This window comes from Palaemon carinicauda, chromosome 11 (genome assembly GCF_036898095.1).
Source record: "Palaemon carinicauda isolate YSFRI2023 chromosome 11, ASM3689809v2, whole genome shotgun sequence".
In the NCBI taxonomy this organism is placed as follows: domain Eukaryota; kingdom Metazoa; phylum Arthropoda; class Malacostraca; order Decapoda; family Palaemonidae; genus Palaemon; species Palaemon carinicauda.
The window spans coordinates 156,242,763-156,255,262 of NC_090735.1; the positions used below are offsets into that span (position 1 = coordinate 156,242,763).

The window sequence follows — 12,500 nt, forward strand, 5'->3', positions numbered from 1 at the left end:
TAAATTTTCCCACGACGTGACGTATGCGCTGGAGATCGTTGGAGGAGGTTGTAGAAGGTAAAAACTCGGCAGGGACGACCAACGGGTCGCCATACACCATTTCGTCGAGGACGTCTTTAGGAGTGGTCCTTAGTCCAAGTAGGACCCAGGGAAGCTGAGTAAACCAGTTGCGATCCTTGCAGCGGGACATCAAAGCTGCTTTGAGGGTGCGATGAAAACGTTCAACCATTCCATTGGCAGCGGGGTTGTAGGCCGTTGTCTGATGTAGGGTGATGCCCAGGAGATTCGCTAATGACGTCCATAATTGACAGGTGAAAGTGGTTCCCCTGTCAGAAGTAATATGCTCAGGGATACCGAATCTTGAAATCCATCCAGAGAGTAAGGCTGATGTACATGAGGCGGACGTTGCAGTTTCCATGGGAATGGCTTCAGGCCAACGAGTGGAGCGGTCGATGACGGTAAACAGGTAATGATGTCCTTGTGATGTGGGTAGGGGGCCTACAACGTCGACGTGAATGTGTGCGAAACGACGCTGAGGTTGAGGAAAGGTGCCCACTCCTGAATCCGTGTGTCAATGTACTTTGGAAGTTTAGCAAGAAATACAGGCACGGACCCAATCCTTAGCATCCTTAGAAATGCCGTGTCAAATGAACTTTGCCTTCAGCAGCTGTGCAGTAGAACGACACGAGGGATGTGAAAGGCCATGGATGAAATCAACCACCTGTCGGCGCATGGGGGCAGGAATCCAAGGTCGCGGTGTACCAGTACTGACGTCACAGAAGAGGGTGGTGTTGGAGTCTTCGAGGGGAAAATCCTCCCAACGGAGGGACGTGCAGGATGTCCTACAAGCTTGATACTCTGGGTCCTGTCGTTGGGCTTCAGCCAGGGCGTTGTAATCCAATCCCAGTTGAACGGCAGCCAACGTGTTTCTTGACAGGGCATCGGCAACGGGATTCATTTTCCCAGGGACGTATTGGAGGGTGCAATTGTATTCAGCCATGGCGGAGAGATGTTGGCGTTGACGGGCGGACCAAGCGTCAGACTGTCGAGTGAAGGCGTGCACCATAGGCATGTGGTCTGTGCGAATGACGAAGGGCGTACCTTCTAAGAAATGGCGAAAGTGACGGACAGCCAAGTGCACCGCCAGCAATTCTCGATCGAAGGTAGAATAATCCGATTCTGCCTTGGACAGTTTTCTGCTGAAGAAGGCCAATGGGCGGGGTGAGCCTTTGACCACCTGCTTGAGTACTGCACCAATAGCGACGTCGCTGGCATCAGTGGAAAGAAGGAGAGGGGCGTGTGGAATAGGAAAAGTGAGAGCCGCAGCAGTTGATAGGGCCTTCTTTGCATTGCAAAAGGCTGCTTCTTGAAGGGGACCCCACTTCAAGTCCTTTGGCTTGCACTTGAGGGAGGCGTAGAGGGGAGCAAGAGTGGTGGCAATGACTGGCAGAAAACGGTGATAATAGTTGATAATGCCCAAGAATTCCTACAGAGCTTTGACAGTCGAGGGCGTGGGGAAATTCTGAACGGCTGCTACCTTCTCAGGGAGGGGATGGACTCCTTCAGGAGTGATACGGTGCCCTAAGAACGACACTTCGTTGGCGCCAAAGGTACACTTGTCGTACCGGACTACAAGGCCGTTTTGTTGCAGGCGGTTGAGCACGATGCGCAGGTGACGGAGGTGTTCCTCTTTTGAGGAGGAGAACACAAGTATGTCATCCACATTACATACACAGAAAGGGAGGTCCCCTAAGAGGCCATCCATGAGACGTTGAAACGTTGCCCCAGAATTACGAAGGCCAAAACAAGAGTAATTGAAGGTGTATGTGCCAAACGGAGTGGTGATGGCAGTCTTGGGGATGTCTTTTGGGTTCATAGGAACCTGATAATACCCCTTCAGGAGGTCGAGCGTAGAGAAAACCTTCGCTTTGTGCAGGTAGGAGGTTACATCGGCAAAGTTTGGGAGGGGGTAGTGATCCGGTTCTGTTTGCATGTTCAGGCGCCTGTAATCCCCACATGGACGGAGGGAGCCGTCTTTCTTCAGAACGATGTGTAAGGGTGACGACCATGGGATTGGAGGCCTTTTGGCAAAGGCCCATTTTCTCCATTTCGGCGAACGTCTGTTTGGCGGCTGCCAATCGTTCCGGTGCCAGACGTCTGAATTTTGCGAAGACTGGGGGTCCCGTCGTCTTGATATGGTGATAAATACCGTGCTTCGCAGGAACCGTGGGCGTTTGGCGAAGTTCTGGACGGAAAACTTCCGGGTACGACGTGAGGAGGTGGGCGTAGGCATCCGTGGGTGGGCTGATGTGGAGAGCGAGGTTAGAGAGGGCGGGTTGAAGAGGTGTCGACAAGTACGAGTCCCCGTTGACCAATTGTCCGTGGGCGACATCGACCAGAAGATGGAAATGAGAGAGGAAATCCGCACCGAGGATTGGCATTGTGACGTTAGCAACGAGAAACTTCCAATTGAATTTACCTTTTCCGAACGATAATGTGAGGCTCTCGTAACCGTAGGTGGGTATCGCAGATCCGTTGGCAGCTACCAAGCGGACGTCGACAGATGTAGAAAGACTACGTTGTACCTTGAAGAGTTTCCTTGACAAAAGAGAACGACAAGCACCCGTGTCTACCAAAAATCGCACGCCCGTTCCTGCATCCTGTAAAAAGAAAAGATTAGAAACATGGGAGGCCACCGCCACAAGCGATGGCCTACTTACACGTTTTTTGGCCACTGACAATCTTTGGCACATTTCTTCGCGGTTGCCCCGAATCTGAAGTGGTAGTAGCAAAACTGCGGCGAATGGGAGGTAGTAAGTGGCTGTAGAAGTCGTTCGTTGGAGGGCGAGCGATTGGTGGGTGGTGGGCGGCTTTGTCGCCGCTTCGACACGTCACGTGGTAGGCGTGTATGACCTACGGCATTCATGTCAGCTTCGGTTGATGTTGAATAGGCATCCTCGTCGTCAGGGGTGGAGGCTTTGATGGAGGGCTTGAAGTGGCTGTCCATAAGGGCGTCGGCTTTGGTCATCGAGTCCTTTATTGGTAAACTATCGACATCGGGTATGGCAGCGCGCACAGGTTCAGGTAAACGGCGTATCCAAAGGGCGCGGAGTAGTTTCACCTCACGAGGAGAGCCGTCTGCGGCAGGTTGAAGGCGAGAGATACTGGTCATTTCCATGAGGGCAAGCGAAGCCCTTTGGTCCCCCAACGGTTGTTGCGAGAGCTGAAAAAGCTTTGCTATACAGGCGGCTGGCGACGGCGAGTACTCCTGCAGAAGGTATGATTTGAGGGCGTCATACGCTATTGGGGTGTCTCCTTGGTCACAAAGCCAGTCGGATATTTCTGGGAAGGTGTCCTCGGGTATCGCCGCGAGAACATAATCCGCTTTGGTGGTTAAGCGAGTCACGCCCCTGATACGAAAGTGGACTTCAGCGCGTTGAAATCAAGCGAACGCTTCTCCGCTAGCGAACAGTGAAAGTTTCAATGGGGCGGCCGCAGTGCCAACTGCCGGAGTAGAGTCAGCCTCCGTCATAATACCAGCGATGGAGGGGCGAGGGAGGTGGGGGTGGAAGGCAGTGGGAGCGAGTCGACTTCCGTGGTCACCAATGTGACGGCGCCGAGTATGGGTGTGAACTCAAAGGCAGATTGGAAACGACTGAGTTATATTAATGTGGAACACTCTCCTTATATACAAAACCTCAAGGCAACAGGACAAATCAAGTTCACAAGACAGACAATATTTTAGAGGAAAAACCAGACAGGAATTTTCATGTTCGTTTTAGTGTGAGGGAGGAGCGAAGATACAAGCATAATATATACAAAAGGAATTATGTACAATTGTGTGAAACACATTTGGTACAAGCTCTTCTCACTTTGTTTTATAAAATATTGCTGTTACTCCATGACTCCATATATATATATATATATATATATATTATATATATATATATATATATATATATATATATATATATATATATATATATATATATATATATATATATATATATATATATATATATATATATATATATATATATATATATATATATATATATCGATTGCTTATGTAATGTGAATTAGCAAAATAATTTGATGATAATGAGCTATCATTAAATCAAGCATATCAAGCAGTCATAACTCAGTGTATTTCAACGTTCACAAATTTATTTTTCAACAGAATTTTCTAAAATCGTCGCTATGATAGCTCCAAGTGAGATCGATTTCCTTTACTCTTCTATAATCCAGAGGAGATTATTTATTGAATTGAATTTCTGGTTCATCGAAAAAATCAGTGAACAATAATTTTTTGTTGTGATTCATTTCTTTTATACTAAAGTAGTTTATTTCTTTTTTCATAGCACATACTTTATGAAGATTTATGTATGATGAAAGACTAGGATGCTGTAATACCTGCTAAATTTTCTGCTGATTATATTTTTTGGTGACGTAAAACATAAAATTAATAATGTTGCTATATAAACTTACACAGTATTTTAGGATAAAATTGCTGCTTGTCAATTGCTCAACTGAGAGAGAGAGAGAGAGAGAGAGAGAGAGAGAGAGAGAGAGAGAGAGAGAGAGAGAGAGAGAGAGAGAGAGAGCGTTTAACCCTGAATATTGTTATATTGGCAACCTTGATGTCCCGAGGTGGAAAAGATATAGGCGTTTTTCCTGCGCCGAAAGGTTGTGCTGTTTATGGATATTGTTTTCCGATATTTATTGCAGTTGCAGAGCACTAAACCAGGGATTATTTACAAGTGGAAACTAAGTCATCTTACTCTCCGTTGGAAAGAATTAGTCAATATTTTTAAATTCACCAAAATTCTTCTTGAATTTAACAATTTGCTGCTGGCATAATTACATCAAATGATTCGTAATGTGAATTTTAATATACTTATTTTACTTCGCTTAACATATCTGAGGTTTTTATTCTGTAAGAAAATGGCACAACCGTAAAAGTAAAAGGACTGCCATAGTGTAGCAATATAATATTTGGGATCTTTCTAAGAACTTTTTACCAACCATGTGTCACACAATTGTACATAATTATTTTGTATATATTATGCTTGTATCTGCGCTCTTACTTCACACTAAAAACAACCTGAATGATCATGTGTCCGGTTTTGCTCTGAACATTGTCTGTCTCTCGAAGATGTTATGTCCTGTTGCCTTGAGGTTTAGTATATAAAGAAGACTGTTCCTTAATAAAACTTAGTTGATTGCATCGTGCCTTTGAGTTCACAACCCTCAATCGGCACCGTCACATTGGTGACCCCGGAAGTCGACTCGCTCCCACTGCCTTCCACCCCCACCTCCCTCGCCCCTCCATCATTGGTACTATGACGGAGACGGACTCTACTACAGTAGTTGGCGCTGCGGCCGCCCTAATGAATCTTTCACCGTTCGCCAGCAGACAGGCGTTTGCTTGGTTTCAGCGCGCAGAAGTCCAGTTTCGTATCAGGGGCATGACTCGCTCAAACACCAAAGCAGATTATGTTCTCGCGGCGATACAAGAGGACAGCTTCCCAGAAATATCTGACTGGCTTTGTGAACAAGGAGACACCCCAATAGCATATGACGCCCTCAAAACATACTTTCTGCAGCAGTACTCACCGTCGCCAGCCGCCCGTATAGAAAAGCTTTTATAGCCTTCGCAACAACCGTTAGGGGACCAAAGGGCTTCGCTTGCCCTCAGGGAAATGACCAGTATCGCTCTCCTTCAACCTGCCGCAGACGGCTCTCCTCGTGAGGTGAACCTACTTCGTGCCCTTCCGATACGCCGTTTACCCGAACCTGTACGCGCTGCCATACCCGATGTTGATAGTTTACCCATAAAGGACTTGATGACCAAAGCCGATGCCCTTATGGACAGTCACTTCAAGACCTCCATCAACGCATCCAACCCTGACGACGAGGATGCCTATCCAACGTCAACCGAAGCTGACATGAATGCCGTAGGATATCAACGCCTACCTCATGACGTGCCAAAGTGGCGACAAAGCCGCCCACCACCCACCAATCGCTCGCGCCCCAACGAACGACTTCTACAGCCACTTACTACCTCCCATCCGCCGCAGTTTTGCTACTACCACTTCAGATTCGGGGCAACCACGAAGAAATGTGCCAAGGACTGTCAGTGGCCAAAAACGTGTAAGTAGGCCATCGCTTGTGGCGGTGGCCTCCCATGTTTCTAATCTTTTCTTTTTACAGGATGCAGGAACGGAAGTGCGATTATTGGTAGACACGGGTGCTTGTCGTTCTCTTTTGTCAAGGAAACTCTTCAAGGCACGACGTAGTCTGTCTACATCTGCTGACGTCCGCTTGGTAGCTGCCAACGGATCTGCGATACCCACCTACGGTTACGAGAACTTCACAATATCGTTCGGAAACAGTAAATTCAATTAGAAGTTTCTCGTTGCTGGCGTCACAATGCCAATCCTCGGTGCGGATTTCCTCTCTCATTTCCACCTACTGGTCGATGTCGCCCACGGACAATTGGTAAACGCAGACTCGTACTTGTCGACACCTCTTCAACCCGCCCTCTCTAACCTCGCTCTCCACATAAGCACACCCACGGATTCCTACGCCCACCTCCTCACGTCGTACCCAGAAGTTTTCCGTCCAGAACTTTGCCAAATGCCCACGGTTCTTGTCAAGCACAGTATTTATCACCATATCAAGACGACAGGACCCCCAGTCTTTGCAAAATTCAGACGTCTAGCACCGGAACGATTGGCAGCTGCCAAACAGACGTTCGCCGAAATGGGGAAAATGGGCCTTTGCCAAAAGGTCTCCAGCCCATGGTTTTCACCCTTATGCATGGTTCTGAAGAAAGACGGCCCTCTCCGTCCGTGCGGGGATTACAGGCGCCTGAACATGCAAACAGAACCGGATCACTACCCCCCTCCCAAACATTGCCGATGTGACCTACTACCTGCACAAAGCAAATATTTTTTCTAAGCTCGACCTCCTGAAGGGGTATTATCAGGTGCCTTTGAACCCAGAAGACATCCCCAAGACTGCCATCACCACTCCGTTTGGTACATACACCTTCAATTACTCCTGTTTTGGCCTTCGTAACGCTGGGGCAATGTTTCAACGTCTCATGGATGGTATCTTAGGGGACCTCCCTTTCTGTGTATGTTATGTGGACGACATACTTGTGTTCTCCTCCTCAAAAGAGGAACACCTCTGTCACCTGCTCATCATGCTCGATCACCTGCAACAAAACGGCCTTGTAGTCCGGTACGACAAGTGTACCTTGGGCGCCAACGAAGTGTCGTTTTTAGGGCACCGTATCACTCCTGAAGGAGTCCATCCCCTTCCTGAGAGGTTAGCAGCCGTTCAGAACTTGCCCGCGCCCTCGACCGTAAAAGCTCTGCAGGAATTCTTGGGCATGATCAACTATTATCACCATTTTCTGCTAGCCATTGCCACCACTCTTGCTCCCTTCTACACCTCCCTCAAGGGCAAGCCAAAGGACCTGAAGTGGGGTCCCCTTCAAGAAGCAGCCTTCTGCAATGCAAAGAAGGCCCTATGAACTGCTGCGGCTCTCACTTTTCCTATCCCACACTCCCCTCTCCTTCTTTCCACTGATGCCAGCGACGTCGCTATTGGTGCAGTACCCGAGCAGGTGGTCAAAGGCTCGCCCCGCCCATTGGCCTTCTTCAGCAGAAAACTGTCCAAGACAGAATCGGGTTATTCTACCTTCAATCGCGAATTGCTGGCGGTGCACTTGGTTGTCCGTCACTTTCCCCCCATTTCTTAGAAGGTACGCCCTTCGTCATTCGCACAGACCACATGCCTCTGGTGCACGCCACACTCGACAGTCTGACGACTGGTCCGCTCGTCAACGCCAACATCTCTCCGCCGTGGCTGAATATAATTGCACCCTCCAATACGTCCCTGGGAAAATGAATCCCGTTGCCAAAGCCCTGTCAAGAAACACGTTGGCTGCCGTTCAACTGGGATTGGATTACAACGCCCTGGCTGAAGCCCAATGACAGGATCCAAAGTATCAAGCTTCTAGGACATCCTGCACGTCCCTCCGTTGGGAAGATTTTCCCCTCGAAGATTCTAACACCTACCTCCTCTGTGACATCAGTACTGGTAGACCGCGACCTTGGATCCCTGCTCCCATGCGCCGACAGGTGTTTGATTTCATTCACGGCCTTTCACATCCCTCGTGCCGTTCTACTGCACAGCTGCTGAAGGCAAAGTTCATTTGGCACGGCATTTCTAAGGATGCTAAGGATTCGGGGTGCGCCTGTACTTCTTGCCAAACTTCCAAAGTACATCGACACATGGATACAGGAGTGGGCACCTTTCCTCAACCTCAGTGTCGTTTCGCACACATTCACGTCGACGTTGTAGGCCCCCTACCCACATCACAAGGACATCGTTACCTGTTTACCGTCATCGACCGCTCCACTCGTTGGCCTGAAGCCATTCCCATGGAAACTGCAACGTCTGCCTCATGTACATCTGCCTTACTCTCTGGATAGATTTCAAGATTCGGTATCCCTGAGCATATTACTTCTGACAGGGGAACCACTTTCACCTCTCAATTGTGGACGTCATTAGCGAATCTCCTGGGCATCACCCTACATCAGACAACGGCCTACAACCCCGCTGCCAATGGAATGGTTGAACGTTTTCATCGCACCCTCAAAGCAGCTTTGATGTCCCGCTGCAAGGATTGCAACTGGTTTACTCAGCTTCCCTGGGTCCTCCTGGACTAAGGACCTCTCCTAAAGACGCCCTCGACGTCTCGGCAGCTGAAATGGTGTATGGCGACCCGTTGGACGTCTTTTCCCAAATTTTTTCCTTCTACAACCTCCTCCGACGATCTCCAGCGCATACGTCACGTCGTGGGAAAATTTACTCGTGGCGCTAGACTTACAAGTCCCCAGCGAAGCCACACATACCAACGGACTTGCATTCTGCAACGCACGTCTTCCTGCACAACGACACTAGCAAGCCACCACTAACGGCCCCTTACACTGGCCCTTTCCTTGTGATCCGACGCAGTCCGAAATCATTCCTACTAAACATTCGGGGCAAAGAAGACTGGGTCTCCATTGATCGTCTAAAACCTGCTTATCTTCTGCCAGATGACCCGCCTACAGTTCGCATATCTAGATCAGGGCGCCATATTTAACATGTACAGTATGTCATTTTTAGGGGGGGAGCCATGTACCAACCGTGTGTCACACAATTGTACATAATTATTTTGTATGTATTATGCTTGTATCTGCGCTCTTCCCTCGCACTAAAAAGAACCTGAAAGATCATGTCTCCGGTTTTGTTCTGAACATTGTCTGTCTCTCGAACATGTTATGTCCTGTTGCCTTAAGGTTTTGTATATAAAGAAGAGTGTTCCTTAATAAAACTCAGTTGATTGCATCCTGCCTTTGAGTTCACAACCCTCACTCGGCACCGTCACAACTTACTGCCTTTTCATGGACATAATTTTGAAGACATCCACATTGTCTGTTTTTCCCATGTTGGCGTAATTTATTTTTTCATCTATGAATGAAAGCAAGTTTTTTTGTGACCTATCATTTTATAATCATATTTGGATATAATTAGATATCAAAGAAGAGTCGTAAGATTCAATTTATTCCTTATTCTTAACATATTAGCCTAACATAAAAATTACATTTATGAATGCATTAGTGGGTTACCAAAGAAAAAAAATATATCATTATAAAAGCATCGATTTGGTAGTTAATATTTTGTGGAGCATAGGGAATAAAAAATATTCGAAAAACTCCACAAAGTCAGAAAAAATGTTCTGCGCAAACTTTTCCAAAGTTTTGGCGTTTATGTTTCGGTTTCATGAAGCAAGAGAGAGAGAGAGAGAGAGAGAGAGAGGAGAGAGAGAGAGAGAGAGAGAAACTGAACCATCTTGTTTTTTGGGTGGGATATAGATGTCATCATCTTTGAAAGCAGACTAATTATAAGGAAACTGACTTATTCGTAGTATATTAATTTGTGAATGCGTGTATGTACCTATGTAAATATGCTAATAAATTTTTTTTCAGCTTTATTCCTTTACTATATAATTACAATCGGCATATAGTTCAAAATGATTAAACTATAATATTTAGCTATGTTATTTTGATAAATGAAGAAGGGGGAGAGAGAGAGAGAGAGAGGAGAGAGAGAGAGAGAGAGAGAGAGAGAGAGAGAGAGAGAGATGAGGGTAAAATGCATTTTTATCATATACTCTTGGTTCTAACTAAAATAAATAAAAGATAATTTCTTCAAAATGCTGAATTATGAAGAAATTATCGTGTTTTAATCTTTTATATGTATGTTTTTATGTATGTATGTAGTTATGTAGGTATGTTGAATTTTGAAGAAATGGTCGTGATTTAATCTTATATATGTATGTAAATATGTACGTATGTATGAATGTATGCATTTATGTATACATATATGTGCCCACAGATAGGAATTACGTTTTACTTGCATATTCATGAAAATCAAATGTTCATCTACTTAATTACCGAAGTGCTGTTGATAGAATTCACCTTCATTTTACATTAGTATTTAAATGATATTTGAATAGATGACGGAGAGAGAGAGAGAGAGAGAGAGAGAGAGAGAGAGAGAGAGAGAGTCTCGACTTTTTGACGCAAAATCATAACAATCCTTTCATTTAGATAACTGGCATATGAAATCTATGAGCTTTCCTAGAATTGGATTTAAAAGTGGGCAACTGCTGCCATCAGTCAATGGGATTAATTGGTCTAAAGGGAAAAATAGATCCAAAGAATTATTGATTCTAGAAAGAAATTCATCACTGTAAATAGCGATTGCTCAATTTAAAGTTTAAAGAGATTAACAATTGTTATTACAAATATGTGTTAACTAATAAAGTTATCTAAAGACGAATGAGTGGCATGGCTACTAAATTTATTTAAGCAATTTAAGAAAAATATAAAATCAGAAAAATAACGGTACTTTGTATTCAATTTACTAGGGAAGTAATAATTATTGAAGTTAATATATAGTTTTCAACCAACTGCGAAAATCAACCAGTCAAATGATAATATAATTTTTACTCATATTTGAAATAACACTAAAATGTTATTCACTGCTTTCATATATATATATATATATATATATATATATAGAGAGAGAGAGAGAGAGAGAGAGAGAGAGAGAGAGAGAGTTTATCTATTTGTATATAATGGGTTGTGTATATGGATGCAGGAGCGTTTCAAGTGCATCAAATCTGTTTCATCGTTGTTGTTTCCATAGTTGTCGATTCGGATTCGTAGGGATCAAAGTTTACTGAAGAATCTAAATTTCCTTTCCATACAACTCATTTTCATATTTTTATTAAACAGTCTTTAACGTCATCCTTTTTCATAGTTATTTTATGGAGAAATACACACCTTCAACCAAATGTGTATAATTATTTGTGATCTAATAACACCAATAGCTTTAGTAAAATTTTTATAACAAACTAAAATGAAAAAGGTAATGTTTACCAACTTTGGAAATGACGAAAACCAGTTTTTTAGTAAAATATGTAAATGGTTTCCAAATTATATATTTTTTGGGGGGGATTAAGGCAATGGAAAAATTGTCCCACCTTTTTGTATCTGTATTTTTTGCTACAATTCTTCAACGGAAAATAAATGTAATTCAATTTGATTTTGATAAAGCAAAAGTTAATACCAGAAATCTTTTTAGTAACTTTGTATTATTTTCTTTATCTAGAAATAAAAAATAAACTCTCTGACATCCGGGCAATATTTGCCTAATATGATATTCCATAACAAGGTTAATGACATAAAAATGGATGAGTATGTAAGTTATATCAATACGTGGTTTAAAATATTAGTAGGCTAATATAAAAATAGAGAAAAAAAAATAAGAAGTAAAATACTTATTTGAAATTAGTAAACTTACAAAATTCACTTGGCATAATAAATTAGACAAAGTTAACATAAATTAAAACTAATATATTAAAACAAATATGAAATCAATAAAAAAGGGTATTAATACCTAAACAAAAATGGACAAATAAAGAGTCCTCTCACATCGATCCATTCATGATCCAGTGTTGAGCTAGTCAAGAGGGTATTATCTTCTGGATTTGAAAAGAATTTGAGAAGCAGAGAAGAGCATCATGTCTGAGCTTTCTTTCTCTGTCTCGTGACACTTTGTCCGAGAATAAAGGATTCCTAAAATCAGTTTGTTTCACTTTATTACTTTTTTTTTATGTTATTTGAGGTTTTGGAGTTTTGGCTCAAATTATTGCTTGGGTATTTCTCTGTACATAGCCAACCTGACTAAGTTAATTAGACTTCGTTATCACAAAAAATATTCATAGCACACTATTTTCGACCAATTTATTGTAAGTTTTACTTGGAGATTCACAACTCCTGGTAATTTTTCCTGAACGTCACTGACTGCAAATGAAAAGGACGCAAAATGCAGTTCCATTTCCTTTTTTATGTCGATTACTTGCTCTCTCT

General features: G+C 43.8%; 1 protein-coding gene across 1 annotated transcript in view; it reads left to right on the forward strand.

Moving 5' to 3' along the window:
- The first annotated feature begins 5,468 nt into the window (after window positions 1–5,468).
- The window catches only part of LOC137649541 (uncharacterized), an 18,313-nt gene continuing 11,281 nt past the window's right edge, over window positions 5,469–12,500 (forward strand). The window contains exon 1 of the mRNA XM_068382528.1: window positions 5,469–5,631. Within this exon, the coding sequence (XP_068238629.1) occupies window positions 5,469–5,631 (163 nt within the window). The remainder of the gene's footprint in view (window positions 5,632–12,500) is intronic.